The sequence below is a fragment of the Thamnophis elegans genome, chromosome 7 (assembly GCF_009769535.1).
Source record: "Thamnophis elegans isolate rThaEle1 chromosome 7, rThaEle1.pri, whole genome shotgun sequence".
Lineage (NCBI taxonomy): Eukaryota > Metazoa > Chordata > Lepidosauria > Squamata > Colubridae > Thamnophis > Thamnophis elegans.
This window is the reverse complement of record NC_045547.1, coordinates 33440583-33467646: the sequence shown is the minus strand read 5'-3', so window position 1 is coordinate 33467646 and position 27064 is coordinate 33440583. Positions and strand designations below refer to the sequence as shown.

The 27064-nt window shown below is 37.1% G+C and overlaps 1 protein-coding gene across 4 annotated transcripts in view; it reads left to right on the top strand.

Moving 5' to 3' along the window:
- TCF20 (transcription factor 20) overlaps nucleotides 1–25824 on the top strand; it is a 167133-nt gene extending 141309 nt beyond the window's left edge. For 3 of the 4 annotated variants that reach the window (XM_032220891.1, XM_032220890.1, XM_032220889.1), the window contains 4 exons: nucleotides 9547–9640; nucleotides 12228–12277; nucleotides 14097–14224; nucleotides 24342–25824. In XM_032220891.1, coding sequence (XP_032076782.1) covers nucleotides 9547–9640; nucleotides 12228–12277; nucleotides 14097–14180 — 228 coding nt within the window. In that variant the 3' untranslated portion in view covers nucleotides 14181–14224; nucleotides 24342–25824. The remainder of the gene's footprint in view (nucleotides 1–9546; nucleotides 9641–12227; nucleotides 12278–14096; nucleotides 14225–24341) is intronic. The other variant, XM_032220892.1, reaches the window with a different exon arrangement.
- The last annotated feature ends 1240 nt before the right edge of the window (nucleotides 25825–27064 follow it).

Genomic DNA, 27064 nt, shown 5'->3' with positions numbered 1-27064 from the left:
AGACATTTTTTTCTTTCTTTGGCTGGAAAAAGTAGATTTACTGTGTATTTACTGGTTTGCTTTTGAGTGTGGCACCTATAACTTAATTATACATTTTTGTTATCTTAAATTTATTTATTCATCAACCATTCTCACAAAACAAGTGATACCAGGTGATGTACAACATGGCTAAAAACTATATATGCAAAATTATTATTATTATTATGGTTCATTGCACAGGTCAGCTGGCTGTTTAGATTGGATTTGGCATTTTACCTATTGAGTCTTTTCCAAGGACCTGGATAGACAGATGTTTTTTGACAATGTTAAAGATATCATTGCAGGATGTAAGCTGTTCCAAGTAAAGCTATCTTTTGCAGTTGACGGATGGTCAAGGTTATAAGAGAAATATTAGACAAAAATCAGATGCTAATAACAATGCTTGTGGTAAGATTCATACTTACTAGTAGAAATTTAGTGTTAAATTCATATTGGAAAATTGAATTGTCCTTGCTATTTCTCCTAGGACAATACAAAGGTTGAGAAACTAATACAACTACAAATACAACTACATGTATCTGAACACTAATAGTTCTAGAAATGGATTAGTTCAGTGGAATTTAGGTGATTACTATTTTCAGTATTTTCGCTGTTGTCAGTACAGGACAAAGTTGAAGAAAAAAACAGAATGCTATGAAAAATGATGTAAGTAGTTCAAAGACAGAAGTTACTGATAAAGATAAATAATTAAAATTAAAAAGTAGCTGCAACTACATTTATATTTGCATTATCAGGAAACTTTGAATTCCCACAAATTAGTCAAACTACAAAAGTTGAAGAATACCACGGAAGACAGCATCTATTCCTTATGCATTTATGCGTTCCCCATATAAACAAATTTCTAAAAATGCTGATATTTAATTTTTTACATATTTACTTTGCACAAAACCTGGTAAATTTTGTGTAAAAAACTTTTACATGGATACATTTATATATTAATAGTCAAATGAAAACTGTTGTCATGTTTTCTCATATATTATTGGTGTTTTTTAATCCATGGGAATTATTTGATTGTTTAAGCATTCACTTAGACATTCATATAAGAATATTTTTTCTTTTTCTTTGTCATATCAAATTCTTGAAGACTATTTGGATAGGTCCCTACAGTTTTCGTGGCAAGATCTTTCCGAAGTGATTTGTTATTGTCCTTTTCCTAAATCTGAGAGAAGGTGACTGGCCCGTGGTCACCCAACAGGCTTTGTGCCTAAAGTGGGACTAGAACTCAGTCTCCTGGTTTCTAGCCTGATATCTTAATTATTACACCAAGCCAGCTCCGAGACATGTAATAATATGGCTTTTATCAAATAGCAAAAGAAAAAGATTAAAGTTACATTTTTTGCATTATTTGTTAGTAATGCACATTTTTAAAATTAAAACACTGGAGACTGGACTGTTTTCTGGACTATTCCTTGGACTATTTCAGACACCTATCTTTCATTTCAGACACCTATCTTTCAGTGTTCTTAGGTTTGCCCAAAATTTGTAAAAGTAATGGCATCAATTTGGGCAATGTTTTCCTTGATTCTTGTCTTCTCGTTGATGTTGTCTGTTTTAGCAGGCCTGGAAGCTCCAGTGGTTGTTTCTATACTTTCTATCTAAAAAAAAGTTTGGTGTTCTCTAGACCAGGTGTGTCAAACTGGCGGCTTATGAACTGGATGCGTCATGTGCAGGCCATGCCCACTCCAGCTCTGCAAAGGGGAAAAATGTTGCAAAACGTCACGTTACAGTAACATGATGCTGCAAGTTTGACATCCGTGTTCAATTAAAAGGATAGAGCTAATCATCTTTTGTACCTGCTCTCCTGCTTCTTCAAAAAATGAGGCCAGGATTTCCTTGTTTTCTACTAGGACTCTGTCAATAATATCCCAAAATATTGTTTCTCTCTCTCAAAAAAAGGACTTAGTAGGATCATTACCGATGGTCTACCTCCCAATGCTTGAGTCGCAAATCTATGTAGCTAGCATGCCAGAAGCCATGAATCTGACTGCAGATTGTAAGCACTCTGTAAAGATGTGTTCCATGAGTCCTGCTAATGTCTTTTCTTAGACTTTTGACTTCTGTTTGAATTTATGAAAGGCTATGTGTCCAACTAATGTAGCTCATAATATGTGTATATTATGTATTATGTGTATAATATAATATGTGAGATACTTACAATTCTATCTCCAATTCTCTGGGCTACTTCTTTGAGTACTGCTTTTAGAACTCTTTCTGTTGTATGCTGCATTGGATTTGCAATGACTCCACTTCTCTCTTTGGGGCAACTGGTTTAGGAATCAATACTGCTACTGGTTCAGTAGTGGTAGGTGTTGGTAGCATTTGATCCATTAAGTATCATTAGAGCCAGCATTGGACTTTTCCTGATGTGAATGTGATGTGAATGTGGCTTGGGGAGTCCTTTGAAGATGATTTCCTTTTCTTCAGAATTCCACAAAGTATAAGCCTTGGATGCCTTATATAACTCTCTCCTTCAGTTGCTTACAAAATATGGGGATTTCCCCTCATCACATAGTGTGTTGAAGGCTGAGGATCCGAAGCGTGATTGGCTCTTTCTTCCCTTCTTTCTGTTCTTGACAGGTTGAGTGCCATTTCTATGTCACATGGTATTTTCACTCATTCTTTTTGTATGTGTGCTTGAAAAGGATTATGAATATATAGTAGCATGTTTGATGAACTTCTGGTAGGTTTTCCACCTTTCCTGAAGCCTAGCAAGACTACCTTCCTCCTCCTCTGGACTATCAGGGTTTATACTTCCCCAACATATCATCCATTCCAATATTCCATAGAGATATGAAAGATTCAACTGAGGTATCATTAATGTGGCCTGGAAGCCTTGGGTGTTACTGTGTGAGGATCTTATCTGTGGAACAGTTGCCATCCATAGTTGCTGCAGTTGATGCTTTATAATTCTTAGTTCATTGCTTGCCTCTGCTTTCTTTACTATCTCTGGGGACCCTCTGGCTCCTTCATCAGCCCAATTCATAAGGCTTAGTGATGGTTTTGGCTCTGATGCTTTGGTTTCTGATCCTGAGCTACATCTGTCCTTATGCTGAAGTACATCTTTGATAGGCTGATCTATCAAGTTTCCTATTGCTGGAATCGCTCTTAATTGAAGTGCAGACACTCTTAACTCCCACATTATGGTATGTGTTGCCTCTTTCACCTCAGGTTTAGCTCTTTCTTTCTTTCTTTCTTTCTTTCTTTCTCTGCTTTTTTCTCCTCTCCTCCCCTCCCCCCATAATTATTGTAGAGCCGAGGTGGTGCAGTGGTTAAATGCAGCACTGCAGGCTACTGCTAGATCAGCAGATCAGCAGTTCAGCGGTTCAAATCTCACCGGCTCAGGGTTGACTCAGCCTTCCATCCTTCCGAGGTGGGTAAAATGAGGACCCGGATTGTTGGGGGCAATATGCTGACTCTCTGTAAACCGCTTAGAGAGAGCTGAAAGCCCTATGAAGCGGTATATAAGTCTACTGCTATTGCTATTGCTATTATTATTCTAATTTCTAATTCTTGGAAAAGCCACTGTCTCTCCCTAGACAGAGATTAAAGTCTGAGAAGAGTAAAAAATTCAAAAGGCTAAAAAGTTTAACAAGACAGCATGAGTGTCCTCAAGTCACCAGCCATTGCTCAGATTGCATCTTACTCTTAGACCTCTATGCTCATTGGCAAAGCCAGGTCTTAACACTCTTCTGAAAAGGCAAAATAATGGGGGCTTGTCTCATCTCTGGGGCTAAGGTGTTCCAGAGAGCGGGGGTAGCAGCCCACTTCCTACATACCATCAGTTGAAGTTTCTTGACTGATATGTAGCATACCTATCTCTCTAGCCAGGTGGGCAGGTCGATGAGGAGCTTTAAAGGTAATAGCCAACACCTTAAATTGGACCCAGAAGTAAACTGTCATCCAGTGCAACTCATGTGGGAGCAGTCTTACATGCAAGCACCCTGGGGGTTCCCAAAACAGCTTGTGCTGCTGCATCCTGCCTACCAGTTTCAGCTCCTATTCTCTTCAAGGCTAGTTCCAGATAGAGCATTTTGCAGTAGTCCATCTGCGAAATGTGTGGGCATGTGTGATAAAAGGAGAGCTCCTTGATCCAGGAAGGCGTGTAACTGGCACACAACACAAAGTTAAGCAAAGGCCTTCCTAGCCATGACTGCCACCTTCTCAATGAGCAAGAGTCATGAGTTTAGGAGGACTGGTTGATTATGCACTAGGTCTGTCTGGGGCAGTGCTATCCCATCTAAGACGAAAGATGAGAAAGTCCCAAATACAGAGCAACCATCAACCCATATCCACTCCAACTTACCAGAATTCTGTGGAAGGCTATTGTGTCCCATTCAGGCCCCCATAGCCTAGTTTAAACATAGTTAAAGTTCCAGTAGATTTGTATATTTTGTAATTATGTCTAGCAGCTACTCTACTTAGGCTTTGTATTTGTTATGATTTCTCAGATTTATTTCATTTCATTTCATTTTATTGAGTTTGTATGCCGCCCTATTCCCGAGAGACTCGGGGTGGGTCACAATAAAAAAGGGAGGGGGATACAAAAAATAAAATAAAAAACAACAATTTAAAATTCTACAACAGCCGTAACCTTGAATGGGGCTGGATAGCTCAACAGCCCCAGGCCTGCCAGAACAGCCAGGTCTTAACTGCCAGGCTAGAGTTGAGAGTTGCAACATGAGATGAACAGCATAAAAATTTAATAAATAAAACAAATAATTTTGAGTTTTATCTTCTAGCTAGATAAGGTGAAGTTCACTTTGTTTCCTGTTGACTTCATATTTGGTGATTGTGGATGCTAATCTTTTAACTTCTACACATGGTAGGCAATAAAATTCAGTTTAGTTAAAAAAAGATCAACAGGCTTGTATTGACAGAAATTCTATTTAATCCATGCCTAACACTTAAAAGTAAAATAATTAAATTTGTGGAGCTGGTTAGCACCGTGAAAGCCCTCCCCTTGCCTTTTAATTTTTAATAGTGCTTGCCTTTTTAAAGTTGTCTGTGTGTATTGTATTATATTGTATTGTTTTGTTTTTAACAATTTATTTGTGCACCATCCAGAGTCCCACTATGATGGAGATGGGTGGTTTTAACATTTGTTAAATAAATAAATTTATTGAATACACTATTAATCTGTTATTTGGCAAAAAGGTTCCTCAGGTAGTATAAAAAATCCATGCTGATTTTTTTTCATAAAGACAAAAAAGTAGTTAGGAAATCATTAAGATGTTAGACTGAGAAACCCTGGTTGAAGACTATCCTTAAATAATACAACTTATTGGATGACCTTGGGCCAATTGCTGTTTGTCAGCTCAGTCTACTTTGTCAATGACTGTTGGAAAAAATAGGGAGTTACCTATGTTACTTTGAACTTATGAAATAATATAACTCTTACAAATAAATTAATATATAAATAAAGCAAATGCTCTTAGTTATGCAACTTTTAATGAAACTGCTAGGAAGAAAATATTATGTTATGCATTCATGTTGCTTTCTGGACTTGAGGAACCATAAAGATTTCCAAAATGGATCATGGATCAGCTGAATTGGAATATCATATGTAGGTAATATTTATTTCCTGGGATTGTATGTCTGTCCTCTGCAGTTATTGTGCGATTCTAAAAAAAAAAAAAAGACACGGCAGCTTTAACCTTTTTAAAGAGGAGTGGGGTTACAGTTAGTTATAGCCCTCCTCCCCACTACCAATACCTAACTTTCCCATCTTTTTCCTCTTCCTCCTGCTGGCCCAGAATCCAGTGCTTAGCAAGGGTGTAGCCTGGGATGTGCACAGCGAGCATGATAGGGCAGCATAGCCTCGTCTGCAGAGGGAATCCGCCAGGCCCAGCCATGGAAGAAGCAGTGGGACAAACAGTGGGATCCCCGTTAGTGGGCGAAGCTGGAGAGCTGCTAGCAGATCCCCAGGCAAAATGTCCCCAGGGGGGCATTTGCCCAGGTTCACCTGGTGCGCCAGTTGCGGCCCTACCTGAACCGGGAGGCCCTCACAACAGTCACTCGAGCCCTTGTGATCTCTAGGCTGGAGTACTGCAATGTGCTCTACATGGGGCTGCCCTTGAAGAGCATCCGGCAACTTCAGCTAGTCCAGAATGCGGCCGAGCGAGTGATCGTGGGCGCACCGCAGTTCGCCCACATAACACCGATCCTCCGTGAGCTGCGCTGGCTACCTGTTGATCGCCGGGTGCACTTCAAGGTCCTACTTACCATCCACAAAGCGCTCCATGGTAGTGGATCTGGCTATTTGAGAGACCGCCTTCTGCCAATTACCTCCCTGCGTCCCATCAGATCGCACAGGGTAGGCCTCCTCCGAATCCCATCCGCCAGTCAGTGCCGACTGGCGACTACGCGGAGGAGAGCCTTCTCAGTTGCAGCTCCGACGCTATGGAACAATCTCCCCGTGGAGATCTGTACCCTCACCACCGTCCAGGCCTTCCGCACGGCCCTCAAGATCTGGCTATCCCATCAGGCCTGGGGATAGGAATTTACTCTCTCCCCGCCCGAATGCTGAGTGAATGTTGTGCTTTTATTGTTAATTATTTCTTACTCACATTTTCTTTTATGTCTTGTCTTGCACTCCCTTCCCTCATTATTGTAAGCCGCCCTGAGTCCCCTCAGGGAAAAGGGCGGCCTATAAGTGTTCAATAAACTCAAACTCAAAGTTGAAGTCTGGAGTCTGGGAAGTGCTGTTCTGGATGATGGCACAACTGGAGGCAGTTAGAGGGATGCAGGCTTCTGAAAGCACAGAAGACGTTCTGCAGCTCATGTTGGAAGCACTCCTGGGAAGCCTTGCCCTGAAAGTGCCTCTGGTGAAGCCTCACCAACAGAGGTTTTGCAGGAGGCACTTCCAGAGGCAAATCTTTGCAGGAGAAGCTGTACAGTAGCTCAGAGGCTGCTTTTTGCATTATTATTATTTTCTTGCAGCGAAAGCCTAGCCCAGCCTCACCCAAGAGTGCAACACAAAAGGACTTTTTTGTGCATCATGGCTCTGTAGCTTCCTTTGACTTCTTCTTTTTCCAAAGCCCAGCAGCCAGGCCCAACATACCTTGTCAGTAGTGGGAACAAATTCTGTGACACCATGATAAACACAAGGGTTCTTCATTTGCAGATAAATAAAATAGTGGTGCTGCTTCCATACTGATACTAGCACTAGCAAAGATCTACACTGGCAGATTATCTCAGAATGTGAAATTAATGAAGAAAATCATGCAACTCATCTAATATAGTACGCAGTGGAGTCTTGTCCCTGATTAAAATCAATAGTATTTCTGAAGTAGAACTGTTTGATGCATTAAGAATATTAGATATGGGACAAAGATGATGATGCTTTATTTTAATAAATGATCCATTCAGTCAAAGTCAGAAAGTACTTTGTGTGGAAATTTGTGCCCCATAGTTTATTGAAAGAAGCAGATGGTCTCTGGTTCCAGAACTGGAGAGATTGTAACTATTATGTTGTGAGCAAACTATGGAAAACAGCAACAGCTGTCAAATTGCAGACTTATTTGAGGGTAGGGAAGCTGGCAGAAGCAACAGATGAGCTGTCCTTGGTACAGTAGGTGGAATTGCAGTTCAGTAGGAATTACTTTTAAATGGGTAGTTGAGAGTAATTTTAATAATGTAGCAGCTTGAGCAGACTATTCAAAGAAAATAAAAATCTCTGTAATTTTTAAATCAAGTCTAGGTAGTTAAAAAAAATTTTTAATTAGGAAACACAAATAACATCTCTGCAATTTTGAATGCATTTAGAAAAGGTTGAAGAAAGTTATGTTATTGGTATGTTTGAAATATTTCCAAAACAAAAGCTAGGGAATTGAAAATTTATTGGCTATGCACTAGAAATGCCTTCTAATAATTTGTTAATAAACTGACACCAGGAACTTTGTTCTCCTGAATTATTTATTATGTGTATAGGTAGCAAGTAATAAAATTTTAGTGTTTTGAACTCAACACTTAGCCCTGGTTACTTGCACCTGATGTTAATAAATTCAAAAGAAACAATCTTATCAAGGTTATAAACAAGTTACTGCCTAAAATTATATAAATTGTGTTAATATTCAAGTTACATAAAATATATCTATGTAGCAGAAATGAGAACTGTCAAGGTCTGGCAGATGTAACATGCACAAAATCTATCCATATGCCATGTAATAAATAGCAATTAATCTATAAGTAGCATCTGGGCATGGGTCAGATCTAAGCAGTCAGGATAACTGCTGATCAGAGAGGGGATAAATCGTATTTGAATGTCTCTATCAATGGAACAATGAACCAGTACATATTCTGTGGTTTCCATCTCTCCAGAATCACAGGGACAGAGCCTTTCAGCCAATGGCATGATGTTGTATGAGGGAGAAAGTTTTACTGTGACTTTGTGAGCCACCTAGTAGAAATGACTATTTATTTAGTATTCACTGATGATAGTAAGGCACAGGAACAGGAGCCCCAAAGCACTGTGTGCAGAGTGTCATTGAGTTGTATGGAATTCAGGTAATTGGTTTTGTGGATTATCCTTAGAAATAGTCTAGGAGGATACCATGGTCCATAGTTTTGAACTATTTTGTTTGATTGAATGAATGACAGAAACTGGGAGGGGGGAAAGGGATAGAAAATTTATCTGTTATTCCCATCCTATCAAGGTTGGGTCATAATGTTTTTCATATGTAATGATGGAAGGGTCCCAATTAATAGCTCTACTACTTTACAAAAAACATAATGAACAGGCTCTGTCTCCAAACACAAGCCTCTTTCCCACTAATGATCAAAATAAGTTCAAAGTTAGCAATTATTTATCATAAGTAAATGGGAGAAATTCTTAAGGGCAGAAATATTATCATATTAGAAGTAAGGTTTCCAAGAGTCTGTTGGAATTATCTCTTCAGAAAGAAGAAGAACCACTGTAGGACATTGTCCCTCACTCCAGTCCCTCAGAGATGGTCTAGAAGGATACCATGGTCAATGATATTGAATGTTTCTAGGAGAACAAAGAGGACCAAGAGGGTTCCAATCCCTTAACTCTCTCTATGGGTCATCCAAGACCACAATCAAGGCAATTTCCATGTTGTGAAGGTCCCTTTACATCTTGAAGCTTCTAGTTGTGAATTGTGATGGATCTTCAGACAGCATTCCTTGAACAATAATAAAGGAATATGAATAATTCAAACATTTGCATTGTTACACTTTTTGTGACAATTACTTAGTAATAATTGCAATATTTCCTAAACTTTCATTTAAGAAAACCATATAATTGTTACCTTTAAATCCATATACTAGGTGAGTGTCCTGGGGAAAAGTAACAATGGGACACCATAATTTAAAAGATTTTGTTACATCATCCAAAGATGTATCCACAAGGAAATAGAGGGGATATGATGTTTTAAAGAAAAAAGTATGATGAACTTAGTAACTCAACAGATAAAATTTTACATATAATGGCTTAAGTAAAAAGATTTTTATATAAGCTAGTATCTATATTTCCAATTTTTTTTCCAGAAATGTTCTCATTGCCAGGAACCAGGAGCCACCTTAGGCTGCTACAACAAAGGCTGCTCCTTCCGGTATCATTATCCATGTGCCATTGATGCAGGTAAAAAAAATGAAGTTACTGATATGACGAGAAAGAGAGAGACTGAGACTAAAAATTGTTTGCTGCTAACGTGACACAGAATGACCTACACAGACAAAAATAAAGAACATAATATGTTATATAAGAAATTACAAATGTTTATGAAAAACTCTTTATTTTAAAGTATTATTTAAAATACAACAGTGAAGATTAAAGCATGACAGTATTTTATACATAAATAGGGCTTCTTGCAGATACTTTTAAAGGCAGAACTTTGAGAATCTCATGTGCCTTCCCCCTTCTTCATATGAAAAAGTAAGCTAAATTATATTTTTATATTAATATTTTAATCATAAGGACATTTGTCCTCCAGATATAAAACTGTATTCCCAAACTATATATGGCATTCTTACCCAACATGTATAGATGATTGGAACTTTAAATAGTTCAGCGATGACAAACCTTTTCGGCACTCAGTGCCAAAAAGGTTGCACAGAAGCATCATGCATGCGTGCTTGTCAGGGGCCCGCTCCGGAAAAGCCAAACCTCCGGGACCCAACAATCAGCTGGCCGGTGCACTTGCGCATGCCGGTTTTCGGCACTGCTGCACGTGTCAAAGACAGCTGATCATCGCGCACACATGCACACCAGGCAACATGGCTACGCGTGCCATAGGTTCGCCATCACGGAAATAGGTGATGAAATCTATTTTGAATTGCTAGCTGCATTAACTACCATATATTTATTAGGTTTATATAGTGCTTTTCCTCTAAGGGCCTGCGGTTTACATATCTCTCTTCCAGTTTTATTCCCATAAGAACCCTCTGAGCTAGACTGAGAGACAGAAATCGGCCCAAGATCACTCTTTCCATGACTGAAGTTGACTTAAACGTGAAACTCACCAATCCTATTTTTTCTACATCATAATCAGCACACTGAAATTTGGAATTAGTGATACCCAAATTATTTCATTTGCAGAGAAGATTTAGTAGGATAATTGTGTTTGGAATATTACAGTGAAGAGGAATTAAAGGGTTTAATTGTTTTAGAAATTTTGTTTGGAAAGCATAGGAAGGAATGATATTTAACAATAATTGGTTTTTCTACAGTCCTAAACAGACATGTTGAATTTAGATCACTTTTCTTTGTAAAAAATTAGGAAATGCTGTTTTAGAAAATAAATATTTTTAAACATTTCATAGCAGGTTTTTTTTACCTTGATTCATCATTAATTTAAACTTTTTCTACCAACTATTATTTATTAGTCATTTATTAAAAATTGAGTCAACCTTTAATTCAATCAAGTAATTGCTGCTAATTGAATAGTCATGATAGTTCTAGGAAAAAAGGGGTTTCCAAGAAAAGTTAAAGTTTTTAAAGGAAAAGTATTTATATAAAAGAAAAAATGTCTACTGAAATCGAAAACAGTCAGGCTAGGAAAAAAGGTTCCAATAATGGCCTGTTCGCAGGCATCTTAAAAATGATGTATGAACTAGAAAGACTGTTGGACTGATCAGATTTATTTTATAATTGTCCATGTTTGAAGATACTTCAGTTTCCATCACTTTTTAAATTATAATAATATTCTGGGGAATCTAGTAAATATTTTTGAAGATTCCAGTTCAGTGAAAACTGTCTTTATGTGTACAATACCGTACTGCAAACTAGAATCATTTAGTATCTCTAAAATTATGTTAACTACCAACTGAAAGAAATTTTATCTTAATAAACTACATTTTTTTCTTTTGCAATCTTTCTTTATACAGCTTTATACAGCTTAAAGCAAATATATAATATATATTTTATAATATTGAAGAAAAACCGAGCCAGGATCAGAGGCTACAGTTTTAATTCTTTGCCATGTTCATGCTGACTTATAACTAAGATTCCAACAGCAGTAAAATATAATTAAATTACATAATTATATGTGATATATCACATGCGGTTTTTTTTTAATCACCTTGAAAATTGCCTGGTGGTTGTAAGGTTTTCCAAAGATTGCATCCATTGCTGTCCAATAAACTACTAGCATTAGATTCACCCCAGCCCAAAGCAAAACTGGGGGGAAAATTATACACAAATCTTTAAAGCTTAAACTGAAAGTGTATTTTGAGAAAAGAATGTCTAGGATATTCATTTTTATTCTTGCATGTTTCAGCTGAGAATCTGAATCTTAATAGAAAAAAGTCATATCATTAAGAGGAAAAAAGATCTATTTGTAAAGGCCTGTTTGATCTAATGAAGTATATTTAAAGGGGAGAAGTGAATTACTGTCTGATTTCACACATAATGCTTAGCCAAGGTTTTTAAAGTTTAAATAGGCCATAATGGTTGGTTTGCTATGGGTTGGTTCATGTACTATATACCAAGCCAAAAATAAAATCAAACTGTGATACAGAATTGTGTATGAACCAGTCTAGTCAGTTACACGCTGGTTAACACAAATTAGCTTGAATGAATGCACATCAATTCATTTTATAGCTAAGGAAAAACATTCAATGCCATTGTTAAGTATTCCTTTACAATTTCTTAATGCAGATTCTGAAATGGTTTGGTTCCATTTGATCTTAGATATATTCTGATATTTTGTTGTTATCTTTTCTTCCAGATTGTTTACTAAATGAAGATAATTTCTCAGTGAGGTGCCCCAAGCACAAGGTAACTAAATTGTACTTGGTGTTGCCCTTTCTTGGATTCAGAATTAAACAGTATTGCCTCATAATGCTTGCTAAAAATATACTTCAATAATGTTACTTACATTTCGGTCTCCATATACAGTATTTTCTAAACAATAAGAATTTGAAAATGGAATTTTAATGGAATTACTTTCATTTTTGTTTTTTTTAACAAAACACTAAGCTTGGTTAATAATGTTTTGTAATATAAAATATATACTTAGAATTTCTTTTCCTTATCTCAGAAAATAGATTTGTTGAGGACCAGCTTTCTGTCATGGTGAATGAAATCTATAATATTATAAGAGAATAAGCTTAATTGGCCAAGTTGAGAGCTTATGTATATGATATAAAAACCATTTGACTTACACAATATTAACTCTTATAAAATTACCATTTACACAAAATTGATAATTTCTCAATAAGCATGGAATTTTTCAAGCAACATTAGTATATTTCAGGATAAATTAAAATATAGTGTAGCATGCTATGAAATAGCGTTTTTTTAAACTTTTGGTACAGAATTAACATTTAGCTTGAGCAGTTACTGATGATGTTGTTGAAAAAACAATTTCCATTAGCAAATACATTACATTTCACTGAGCAGTTCCAAAAATTTTACTTTTTACTTTGAAAATCAAATCTATATCACAATTCCATATTTGAATTATTTGTTGCCTTTGCATTTTCTAATTTTGCAGTGTTTTGCTATGTTATACAGAATATACAATGCCTTATCTCTTAATACGGTAGCTTGTAAACTTTCCATTCACATATACATTTTATTTCACTGAGCAGTTCCAAAAATTTTACTGTACTTTGAAAATTAAATCTATATCATAATTGCATATTTGAATTATTTGTTGCCTTTGCATTTTCTAATTTTGCACTGTTTTGCTAAGTTATACAGAATACACAATGTCTTATCTCTTAATACAGTAGCTTGTAAACTTACCATGCCTTTGTTTATGCTAAAGATCTGATCAGAGTTTAAAATTTGCATTTATTTTCACTAATTTGTTTGAAAAAATAAGATATTGTCTCTCGGTTACTGTGGTTTTTTGCCCAATATCAATAACTTTTTTCTGGTTTTGCTCATGACTGAAATACTCATGGAACCCGTTTTGTTCCAGTGGAATGCTAAAGTGTTTGTGCTTTTTATAAGAATGTCATACTGCAAAAAAAGGCTTGCTGCTTTAAAATGCAAACAAGGGTAGATACAATTCAAAGTAACTGAGAGAGAGAAGATTCTTATTTAAAAACGTTAAGGTTTGTGTCATTAATGAATTATCTATAAATGAAACTCTTTCCAGTTTTATGTGGCTGAATTAAATAGTAAAATCAAAGATTTTGTTTTGAGGCAAGCAAAAAGGCATTTCAGAATATTCAGGAGGAAGTTATTAAAAATGAGGCTTCAGTGTTTGTTTGTGAGAGTATATTAAAGTTTGCGGTTGAGGTTTTGAGACTTCAGTCAGTTTAACAAAATCACTAAAATCTGTTTTTTTAATTTAAATTTTAATCTTTACTGAAATAATGTATTCTAATTCCATGATTTTATGGTATGTTCTAATTCCATGATTTTATGGTATGAAAATCCCACACTTAGCAAAATAAAAATACTAGCTAAATAAAAATAAATATTGCTTGATTCTCAAAAATACTAAATGCTGACTTGCAGAGATCTTACCTGAAAAATCTGTATTTATTTCTAAAAGTGATAGCGGTACTGATGCTGCTTTATCTCTTTCATGCTCTCTATATTCTCTTTCTCTTTCATCTTACCTTGGTCTATTGGACAACAGCCTCCCCTCCCTTGCTCTCTTCCCCCCTTGCAGAACAAGATGGTGAAAGGCAGCTTCAGCACAGAGCAGTCGGAGCGGGGTTGAGGGGGGAAATATATTCGTGGGAATGAAAATAAAGGCAAGCACAGGTGAGTGGAGGAAAAGTCACTGAGTTGCCCCCTCCTACTTTCTCTCCAGTTTAAGGGAGAAATAGATATTTATCTTAACTTTCAGTTTATTTCTTTAGGGTGCTGGTCTTATGGAATCATTTCATAACTAACTAATAGTCATATTTATTAGTGTGGGACAAAAGTGAAGCGACTTTGCTTCAGTATCCTAAACTATTTGCCTTATTTATTTTTGTCTGTTACCACAAATAATTGTTTGTCATATAGCTATTTGAAAAATAAATTGTAGATTTGAGAAAATGCTACTGCTTTTCTAATTGACAGAAAACAAAGCAGTTCAACAAGATTGTTCACGCAGTTCAACAATACTTGAGTTATAGAAAGGTAACTCAGCTAACTGTTGATAACTGGATATTTAGGAAGCAGCCTTTGCAATATATCAATCTTAAGTCACAGTTTTACATTCTGGACTTGAATCCTTGTCAAGTGGAAGAAAAAGGCTGGTGAAAACCACCCAGAATCTAAGTTTTTGCTGAATTGTTCTGCCCCCTTCAAAGAGATCTATTACTAGTAAAAGCTCTGTAGAAACAACTCCTGAAAAGAGAAGGGTGGACAGGGCTCCTGATATTACTTTTACTTAATTTTTTATTTTAATAAATATTAATGTCACATGATTAGAATTTGAATAATAACAATTGGGACTATATAATTGCAACAAATATATCTGTCCCAAGAGTTTGTCTTTATTTAGTAAAGACTTGGAATAAAGGCATACAATCATCTTTCACAATGACATTTGATTTAGCTTAGTTAACCCAGAAGCTGTATTTTTTTATGGATACTTTAGTACTGACTTCTTACTCTTTTTTGTCCACGCAATAGCAAAAATGTAGCTTCCTCCCAGTTAAATCATCACTGAAGATAATGTAAAGTCTTCTTGGCAAGCCCCTTCTTTTTTCAGTAAAAGAATCATTACAATAGGCTGCCATCTGCAACTACTGTCTCCAGCTGGGAAGTTCTTAGTCTTCTTGCCTGTGATTTCTTTCCTTAGCCCAGCTGTAGAAAAACTGAAAACGAAAGTGTTTTACCTGGTTAGAGCCCAGAAATGCAAAAGCTGCATCAATCCTGAAACACAAGAGTTGGCTATGTGACTTCGCAATATTGCATGTGCAAAAATATTTTAATTAAATATTTTCTTCTAAAATGGATGCTGCCAAGTCTAGATACAAGATATAGATATAGACATGAATAGAATAGAATAGAATAACAGAGTTGGAAGGGACCTTGGAGGTTTTCTAATCCAACCCCCTGCTCAGGTAGAAAACCCAACACCACTTCAGACAAATGGTTAGCCAAATAAAAAAGGAGTTAATTGAGAATATAAGGAAAATAAGAAAAGGCAACCTCTCTCACACACACCTACACATACATTAACGAAATCAGAATAATCCAGCCTAGATCATGTATTTATTTATTAATGCTTGTACTTAACACATGTTCATTGCATTGTGAAAAAAGATAGTTGGGAAGAGAGCATCTGAATCTTCTGCTTATGCCTTTGTAAGTAGCTTGTCTCCTCCTCCTCCTCTTCCTCCTCCTCTTTCTATGAGCACTTTACAAATGTGTGGATTTTGAAGTGACTGTTGCATTGTCCAGTTAATAATAGCACTCTTATGTGTCTTGCTCTGATCATCAAATTAGAAATTATCTAGCTTAAATCTGCCCTCCTGAGAATTACAAAGGTACAGTCCAGTTTTTACCTGTTTTGCCTTTCTATAAATGGGAGAGACTGGGGAAGCAGAAGCTGAATTCCATCTATTCAAGTGTCTTGGCATGGGAATAATTAATTAGATGCTTTGGGGAAAATTGTAGTTTTATATCAGGATTAATGTGCCCCCCATCCCCAGTAAGTAGACAGCTAACTAGTACAAGAAATGGGTTTTGATTCATGATACATACTTACTGTAGGTGGGTATCTTCATTTTGATGTCATTTCTAATGCAAATTGGTATGTTTCATTCTTTAGAAACTCTGGTAATTAAAGTCTAAAATGTTGTTAAAACCTTACATTGCAGACATTCGTTGGTTTTTAGAAGCAGCAGAGAAATAAGAGTAGCATTTTTGCAATTTATGTAGATCTAATGACTCAAGTCTAATAAGGACATTTTTGCAGATATTCATTGTTTCTCCCCTCTTCCCATTCTGGATTAAATTTCTGAATTCCAAAAAAGCCCTCACAATTTTTTTCCAGTTGAAACAATAGAAATAGGAAACTACTGTGTTTCCCCGAAAATAAAACAGGGTTTTATTTATTTTTGACCCCCATAATAAGGGCTTCACCTTTTCAGGGGGGAGGGGCTTATTATTTTCTGGCAGGTGGGGTGGGTGAGAAGTGCCTCTTATCTTTCCAGCTCTGTTGCATTCCTCGCTGTTGTGTCCAAGGAAACACGTTGTAAAAAAAACCTTGCGACTTCAAACTTCTCAAACTTGCAAGAAGGTTTTTTTTTACAACATATTTCCCTGGACACAATGGCAAGGAACACGATAGAGCTGGAAAGGTAAGACATGAGCCTCACGCTGGGGTGCAATTTTTGGATTGGCAGGTGGGAGAGGGGATGGGTCAGGGCGGAGGCTCCTGTAACTTGCCCATTCCCTGTCAGAACAGCAAATCTCTGCTACCCGCCGGAGAATGAGATAGTGGGAACCAAGCACATTCCTGCGCCTCGAAAGCAGCTTCGCCTGGGTACTGGTGCAGGGGCTGGTGATGACCGTGGCCACCGGCAGCATGAGGGTGTTGGTGGTGCCCGACCTGCTGCAGGCCGGGAGGACAAAGGTGCTGGGATTGGCCGCGTGTGGCCGCCATCTGCTTGATCATCAGCATCGCATTCTGGTGCTGCTGCAGAGCTGCCTGGAGATCCGAGTCCAGCGGCAGAAAATGCTCGGACACCAGTGACATGAAGTCCCCTGGTATGCCAGGATATGGGAGGGTGACAGGTGGCTCTCCAAGGTGGCCACCCTGTGCATGCCTGTGCTACCCCTGCTGCCCCCACTCCACAAGTCAAAACGGGGCCTCTTGGTGAGATTCACATGAGGGGGGGGAACATGTCAAAGTGCTGCAATCACTGGTTGGGTGGCTGCTGGGGCACATTGAAAAGTGGTTCTCCCAGGCTGTAGAAATGCTGGGGGAGTTGGGGATTGGGTGCTGCAGGCCCTGGTTCTCTAGCCGTTGGATGGGATACTTGAAGTGGCCGTGCTGTGCCTGCAAAATCAGCCCGCTACCATCCTGCAGATTGGACTTGGTGGTGCTTCCCTCTGGACACTGCTGTGGCCGCAGGGAAGGAATTCTGCCTGGCCAGGAGAGCTGGGGGTAGTGGCTGACCTCCCAAATAGCCGAGTAGGCACCCGTCGTGCAAGCAGGAGGCGCTGGGTTTGGGCCCAAAGCTACCGCCAAAGAAGGAGACCGGTGGTTGGGTCTGGTGGCAGGCTGCCAAATAATCTGTAGATCGGCTGGGCCTGGCCCAACTCCAGAGGACCGCAGCAGGGGGCGTAGAAACCACCGTAGCCTTCCCCAGACAAAATCAGGTTCATGGCCAGTAGGGTCGAAGAGGGCTCATCCAGGACATTTAGGCTGCTGGTTCGTCACCGTCACTATTTCCACCGTGAAAGGGTAATGGCGTGTGGTATGTGTGGGGCATGTCTCCCCTTCCTAGAGGAAATGGTGGTGACCAGCTGCGCATGCGTTTTAGTAGTTTTTTGGGGGGACTAATTGGGGGGGGGTATGTTAGTCCATGCCCTGAAAAGCTTGATTGGGCTTATTATTAGGACATGTCCTATTTTCAGGGAAACACGGTACTAAACTGCTAAAAAATTGCTATGTGCACAATCTGAAAAAAATGGAAATATTATATTTCCAATTCTTTGTGTCTAAATATTTTCTACTTGTGATTTTATGTTCATATTTGGGGTTTTAAAGCAGCCCCAAGTACATTGATTTGAGTTTAGCACATAGAAGAATTAATTTTAAAATACAATATTTTCCTGGACATGCAATATGATTACATTAATAAATATATTAAAATGTTTGTTAAAACTTTATTTTAACTTGGTATCCTCCACATGTTTTGATTTTTAATTCATATTCAGCTCCCTCAGCAGAAAATTGAGAGGATATTAAGTAGGGAAGATTGATTTACCAGAAGTTGATACTTGAAGTTAAATTGGATAACATCATACTTGTATATTAGTTTGCAAGGGATCTTGGATCAGCTTTCCTAAGGCTGGTGCCTTCAGGATATATAGTTTAGCTAACTAGGGAATGATAGACATTGTAATCAAAATATCTGGAAGGTTACATAGGATTGAATTAAACAAACATTAACTAATTGTGTGGTTTACAGGTGAAACTCGAAAAATTAGAATATCGTGCAAAAGTTCATTTATTTCAGTAATGCAACTTAAAAGGTGAATAATATATGAGATAAGACTCATTACATGCAACTTTTGCATCTTATTTGGAAACCAAGGACCCAGAGTATGGAGGAAGAATGGAGAGGCCAAACAAGCACAGTAATCCCACAGTCATTGAACCAGGTTTTGGTGCTTTTGGCAAAAATTGCTCTCATCAGAAAAGAGGACTTTGGACCAATGAGCAACAGGACTTTGGACCACTGTGCTTCATTAAGACCAGGGTCACCGCAGCCGTCTACCAGGAGATTTTGGAGCACTTCATGCTTCCTTCCGCAGACGAGCTTTATGGGGATGCTGACTTCATTTTCCAGCTGCCCACACTGCCAAAAGCACCAAAACCTGATTCAATGACTGTGGGATTACTGTGCTTGATTGGCCAGCAAACTCGCCTAACCTGAACCCCATAGAGAATCTATGGGGTATTGCCAAGAGAAAGAAGAGAGACATGAGACTGAACAATACAGAAGAGCTGAAGGCCACTATTGAAGCATCCTGGTCTTCCATAACACCACAGCAGTGCCACAGGCTGATAGCTTCCATGCCACGCCACATTGAGGCAGTAATTGCTGCAAAAGGGGCCCAAACCAAGTACTGAGTACATATGCATGCTTATACTTTTCAGATGTCTGATATTATTCTATGTACAATCCTTGTTTTATTGATTGCATGTAATATTCTAATTTTCTGAGGTGGTGGATTTAGGTTTTTATGAGTTGTACGCCATAATCATCACAATTATGACAAATCACGACTTGAACTATCTTGCTTTGCATGTAATGAGTCTTATCTCATATATTAGTTTCACCTTTTAAGTTGCATTACTGAAATAAATGAACTTTTGCACGATATTCTAATTTTTCGAGTTTCACCTATATGCAAGAAAAGTAAGTGAGCACCTGTCTACCCTAGAGAAGTACAAATCACCAGGACCGGGACGGATTACATCCCAGGGTTCTGAAGGAACTGGCAGACGAGATCTCAGAACCACTGAACTATATCTTTCAGAGATCCTGGAGCACCGGGGAACTGCCAGAGGACTGGAAAAGAGCTGATGTGGTTCCCATCTTCAAAAAAGGAAAAAAAAAAATAGATCCAGGAAACTATAGACCTATCAGCCTGACCTCAATACCAGGAAAGATTCTGGAAAAGATAATCAAGCAACGAATTAGTGAACACCTAGAAGTAAACACAGTAATAGCCAAAAGCCAATATGGGTTTGTCAAAAACAGATCATGCCAGACTAATCTTATTGCATTCTTTGACAAATGACAAAATTAGTGGACCAGAGGAATGCCGTCGATATAGTTTACTTGGAAATCAGTAAGGCATTTGATAAGGTAGACCATAACTTACTACTAAATAAAGTAGAAGGATGTGGGTTGGACAGCATCACCACCAGATGGATTCGTAACTGGCTGACCAACCGCACTCAACGTGTAGTCCTCAATGGAACTGCATCTACATGGAGGGAAGTATGTAGCGGAGTACCCCAAGGCTCTGTTTTAGGCCCAGTACTCTTCAACATCTTCATCAATGATTTGGATGAGGCAATAAATGGGGAACTCATCAAATTTGCAGATGACACCAAGCTGGCAGGAATAGCCAACACTCCAGAAGATAGGCTTAAGATACAGAAGGATCTTGACAAACTTGAACATTGGGCACTATCTAATAAAATGAAATTCAATGGTGAAAAGAGTAAGGTTCTACATTTAGGCAAGAAAAAAGAAATGCACAGGTACAGTATAGGTGGTATCTTGCTCAATAGTAGTAACTGTGAGAGGGATCTTGGAGTCCTAGTGGACAACCATTTAAATATGAGCCAGCAGTATACAGCAGCTGCCAAAAAAGCCAACACAGTTCTAGGCTACATAAACAGAGGGATAGAATCAAGATCCCATGAAGTGTTAATACCACTTTAGAATGCCTTGGTAAGGCCACACTTGGAATACTGCATTCAGTTTTGGTCACCATGATGTAGAAAAGATGTGGAGGCTCTAGAAAGAGTGCAGAGAAGAGCAACAAAGATGATTAGGGGACTGGAGATTAAAACATATGAAGAATGGTTGCAGGAACTGAGTATGTCTAGTTAAATGAAAAGAAGGCCTAGGGGAGACATGTTAGCAGTCTTACAATATCTCAGGGGTTGCCACAGAAGAGGGAGTAAAATTATTCTCCAAGGCACCTGAGGGTAGAACAAGAATCAATGGGTAGAAACTAATCAAGGAGAGAAGCAACTTAGAACTGAGGAGAAATTTCTTGACAGTTAGAACAATTAATCAGTGGAACAGCTTGCCTCCAGAAGTTGTGAATGCTCCAACACTGGAAGTCTTTAAGAAGATGTTGGATAGCCATTTGTCTGAAAAAGTATAGGGTTTCCTGCCTAGGCAGGGGGTTAGACTAGAAGACCTCCAAGGTCCCTTCCAACTCTGCTATTGTATTGTATAAAAAGACTGAGATGAAAGAGAAGACCAAGAGAATTGTTATTGGATTGATCCGATGAAGTCCTCAAAAGAAGAGAAGTGAAAAGAATACAAAGCATATAAATTAATATGTTGAGTTTGTCAAAGACATGAAGGAATAGATTTATAAAGAGATACATACAGTGAATGAAGTTGATATAAATCAGTTTTATCTATATTTCCTTTGTTTTTCCCATACCTTTAATGTCTTTTGCTCACTACTCCTCACTTTTCCCCCCTGCATTTTAATAACATGTAACATTTATGTTCTCAATAAACTGCACAAGATCATTTATATGCAAATGTGCACACACATTCATATCCCAACCAATATATCTCTGACCTCAGCACCATCTCTCTAATGTATTTATCTACAAATATATTAAACAACTAAGGGGGATATAATAAATTCTTGACTTGAATTGTTTGCTAAGTATTCAGTTTATTCTCATGAAGGGGAATATTTGTATTGGGTTGACATGAGGAGTCCTAGGTGCTCTCTGTTTCCTTGCAGACATTTCATTATCCAAACTATGTAATATCACCAGTGCTAGTCACTAGCCCTGGTGATGTTACCTAGTTTGGGTAATGAAACTTCTGCAAGAAAACAAGCAAGCTCAGAGAGCACCAAGGACCCCTCAATTTATCTCACATATGCTTCTATCATATTCCTCTTACTGCATTCATAATCAACCTTCACCAGAACACTGGCACAAACATTTCATAATCCAAATTAATTACTAGTTTAACTCTTTAATAACAATCTTACAGTAAATGTTCTTTCTCCTGTGTACATTTCTCACTTACTACTGAAAGGCAGAAATCTGACATGCCGCATTTGACGTCAAGCTGCACCTCCTAGCTTACTGTTGCTTTCCTTATTCTTTCAATCACAATTCTGCCAAACTCATCCCAGGCACATTTAGCAAATGAATTATCATGTAGCTTTTGTCTTCTTTTTTCTGTATATGAGAGCCCAATAAGAGCATATTACTGTCAGAGAGCACTTTTATTCCTTTTTGTCCACCTCCAATTTTTTATTTCTTTTATCAGGACAGCTGCATTTTCTGTCTTTTAACATTCACCTTCCCTTTCCTCTGACTACATTTTTACAGCAGTCTTTTCCTCTCTGTTCTTTATACAGTATCCCTTCACTTTTCCATTTATTCATATTCTCATCTATGTAATTCCACCAAGCATGCTTTTTATTTTTCCCCATTACAATAACTTTACAGACTTCTGTGACTCTTTTTCATATAGTTAGTCACTTCTTTCATCCCAGCCAACCTCACAGGATTGTTGTGAGAAAAAGTTGGAGCACACCTGTTTATGCTCACGGAGGAAAGATGGGATACTAATCAAATTATTTTTGCTCTGTTCCAAACAATTTCCGAAACTGCCTTCTTATAGCCACTTTCCATTCAGCTTATTTAACATATAATTTATTTTCTAAAAAAAATTAATACAGGTCCTTATACTGTTAATATTCTAATTTCATTGGTTTTAATTCCCCTCATTCTACTTTTTGAAAGTATGAAATAAAGTTCCGTGGCGCATTCAGAACTTTTCCATCCTTGTATCCTTCACTAATTGTTCCAGTCTTTTATCTTAAATCAATAATAATCAGGTAAATATTCTGTATTCAGAATGTTGAACAGTCATTGTTTCCAAAAAATCATCTATAGTTCTTTGATTATCACTTTACACTTAAATATTTTTAAACATGTTTTCAGAGTGAAACATCTACCTCAACTTGTGGCTCATAGTCAACTCCATTCCATAGGATCAGACTATTTTCATTTATTATACTCTTCCCCTTTCTCTAATAATTTATCCACATTTCTTTCATAGTCTTTGCCAAATCCAACTCTCAAATAATCAAAAATATTATGTTAACTTGCCTCCTACCAACTAGGAAGTATGCATAATGAATCAGCACAGGATCCAGTAACTGAATGATTATGCTACTTCAGTTGAGTTTTAATTTTTTTGCTAACTCCTTATGAGAGGCAGAAGGATGAAAGGAGATGGCTTCCTTCCCTAATGCTTGGCTCTTCAGAAAAACACTTGTGGATGTTTGAAGATTCTTTTCCCTAAATGGTGACATATTAGGGCTATTAGTTTTTAATTCAATATTGTATTTTACAACGTTTTTTTAAAAAAACCCAAGAATAAATATAGAAGGAAACAATGTGGAAAAGAAAGGGAAAACCCAATAATAAAACTTGAGTTAAAAAAACTATTGTGGAAAAATATTAATGATGTATCCTCCCCTTCTCATTTATTTCCCTAACCACTAACCCCAACTTAAATATTTGTATTTTATACATTGAATAATTGAACATTTCTGCTATTGTCTGTTTAACAACTACCAGTAGTCCTTGACTTACAACCGTTTGTTTAGTGATGATTCAAAGTTACAACAGCACTGATAAAAGTGACTTACAACCAGTTCTCACACTTTCATAGCATCTCCAAGGTCATGTGATCAAAATCTGGCTACTTTTTCCAACTGGCATGTATTTATGATGGTTGCAATGTCCTAGAGTCATGAAATCACTATTTATTACCTTCCAAGATAACTTCCAACAAAGTCAGTGGGGGAAACTGGATTTGCTTAAAGACTTCATGATTTAATAGTTGCAGTGACTTGCTTAACAACTGTGACAGTTGTTCAGTTGTAAATGAGGCACAACTCATTTAACAATCACTTTGCTTAGCAATGGAATTCTGGTCCCAATTCTGGTTGTAAGTCAAGGAATCTTTTATTTTTAATTGGTCTCATGACTCTTTTCCTAAAACCCATATTCCAAATATCTAAATTTGTCTTGCTATGAGAAGTACAGTATTTAAGAGAGCCATTCCTGCTTGAATTGTTATACTTTTTATTAAGATTATACACTGATCATTTTGCCATTTTACTCTTTCAGTTTTGTATCGTACCCAGAATTTCTTTTTTCTCTTATGCCAAACTTAATTTTGCAGCTATTGACACATATCTTAACAAACTACGGTATTTTTCACCCATGTTTTCTGAAATTATACTTATACATCCTAATAGGTGATTTTTTAAAAAAAATATGTTATTTGTGAGCTACTTGCAATCTTCAGAAATGCAATCATATTTAAGCTAAAGGAAGAAATGCTGTAATTAATGGGATATGTAATACCTGTAAATGTTAGTAATACTGTGTTTTTCTTTCTTACAGGTTAGGCTGTTGAGATAAAAGTGATGGACATTCAAGATTAGATCGTTTGTTTCCCACTGTGCAGTCATGTCCCTCTTTTGACAAGCCTACCAATGCCAGCACTTCCTCCATCAATTCTTTCATCACGTTTGATTGACAACATCACAGAATATGATCTAGGAGTCTGAACCAGCTATTTTCATGGACACACTCTTCATAGTGACTATGGGTAGGGGAGGGAAAAGAAGAGAAGAGAAAGTGGGAGAATTAAAGAGGGAGGGATAAAATATATATATAGATAAATATATATATATATATATTAAAAATCTATTTTTAGTCTTGATAGACTTGTTTTAAATGAAAGGTGCGCTATCCCTTTTTATGCATTAAATTCCATTTTTAGGACCCACATAGGTATGAACTTGCTCATAAACGTGTATTAACTAGAAGTCAGAAAAGGCCTTTACAATGTAATCACTTTTTCTTTCGGAAGGAGTGTTGGAGTAATGAGCTTTCTTAATCAAACTTGTTTCTCTGCTCCATTTTCCACAATAGAAGATCCAGGTTTTAAAGAATACAAGTTTTTTGTTGCTGGCAAAATTGTCTGCAGGGATGAGAGTGGGGATGAATGGTTGCTGGGTGCTTGTATTTGTGTATGTGTGAATAGCATTTTTTCTTAAAAAAAGAAAAAAGAAAAACACTATTTATTTTTATTAAGAAAAGAAGCCTGAGAAGCATCAGAAGACTACTATGTCATGTGGTTTGTGAAATAAAGAGTGTCTTCTACTTGCTTCATATTCAGATACTTTAACCTTATATACATAACTTTGTACCAAAAGGTGGGAGATTGGGGCCATTGTTGGCCGCTGACAAATATTCCCAAATCATTCCAAGGAATTGCTGCCTTTTTTGAAGGCGGTCTATATGAGGCTTGCCTACTGGAAAGGGGCATTCAAAAGATGTTTGAATGTTGATATAATCAGTGTGTGTTAAGCTGTCCAGGAAAATTCAGTTAGCCCTTCTCTTCTTTTGTTACCCAAAAGGAGGAAGGGGGAATGTCAATTTAGCAGCCTACACCACATGGTTATTTTTTCCTTCGTTTGTACATTGTGTAATTTTAAACATTTGAGTTTTAGAAAACAAAACTTTTTTCTCTTGTTAAGGCCTTAAGAAGGGGTTAGTGCATCTTTCACGGATCACTCTGCCATGGGAATAAAATAGCTGTTTCACAAACAGTTTTATATATATATATATATTAAAAAAAACTAAAAGGAAAAACCCACAAAAAACCTAATAAACTTCATTTTAACCTAATTTTATCTGTGAAATTTAATGTATTTCACTTCTTTGTGAACAAGCCATTTTTCCACAGTTGCTGTTTATAATTTGAATTACTAGTTTTACTTCTCAGATTTAAAATGAGTCCCCATACTTCTTTGGGAACGGATTGAAAACAGATTCTACATTGATGCCAATAAACTTCTGATTTCTTTTATTTAAAATACAGCTGGGGAACATATTCCTGTCTGATTTTCAAGTGTCCTTTTCTTAGTCCCAACTAAAGTGCAAACCAATGTGTCATAATGGATAGAGTGTTGGACTAAGATTGGGCAAGATGAGTGTTCTAATCCCTGTTCGGTCATGAAGCTCATTAGATGATTTAGGGCTGTCTTTATCTCTCTGTCTAATCTACCTCACAGGATTAGTGAGGAGAAGCTAAGGATATTGCCTCAAGTACTGGGAGACTGCAAAATATAAATGTGTCCTATACACAACTTTTTAAAAAAGTGTCCACTGATAGCTATTGTCAGTGTTCCAAGGGTGGATGATTCCAAGAGGCAAATACAGCTGGAGAGAAAAGTATTAATCCTCTGCATATGCTGTAATCTCTGCCTGAAATTCATAATTTAACTTTTTTTCCTGTTTTTAAAAGCTATTTGATGCCCCAGATTCTGTTATATGTTTCTAAAAATGATTTTTTTTTGTTTTCTTCTACAGAAAGTAGGTCAAGCATCACACTTGGCTTTTCAGTGGCACTACTAAATAAAGCAGTGTATGGAACCAAATTAAAACTGAATTAAATTTTGGTTCATTTAATGAACATTAGATAAAGTTAATACAGGTTTCTCCAAGCATGTATTTAATAATGTTCATATTTTTAACTGTAATTAACATTTACAGTTTTCAAACAAATAGAACGAAAGAAACGTAAGTTATCCATAGAGTTATTTACCTGAGTTTTTCAGGAGCCAAGAAATGGGTTTCTTTCCTCTACTTTTATCCATGCACTATGTTATGAACTTTAACCATGTTCTTCCTTTACTTCCTTGACATACCGGTACATTCTATCTTTTGCAAGTAATTGCATTTTGCCAAAGTTGCACTAAAGGCAATAAGAAGAAGACTCAGTGAAAAGACAAGAGCCACTAGTTAAGTCAACAAGCAATTTAGGATTCATTACATTAGGATCCTAGCGGAGTCACTGCAAATGAATAGATTTTGAACCAGTTTCAAATACAGAATATATTCACACACACAAAAAAAATCATAAACCCTCTGGAGACTTTGAAAGAATAACATGTTTTGCAACAAGTAGCAAGTTAAAAAAGCTTCATATGTAACAGTTTTGACTTCAAAATATAAAAATTCAAACATTTTGTCTCCCTGCGGAAGAAAAAAAATTAATGTATTTTTCTTAAAAATTGATTTAAGAAACATTTGTATTTTAAAATGTTTGAAGTAAA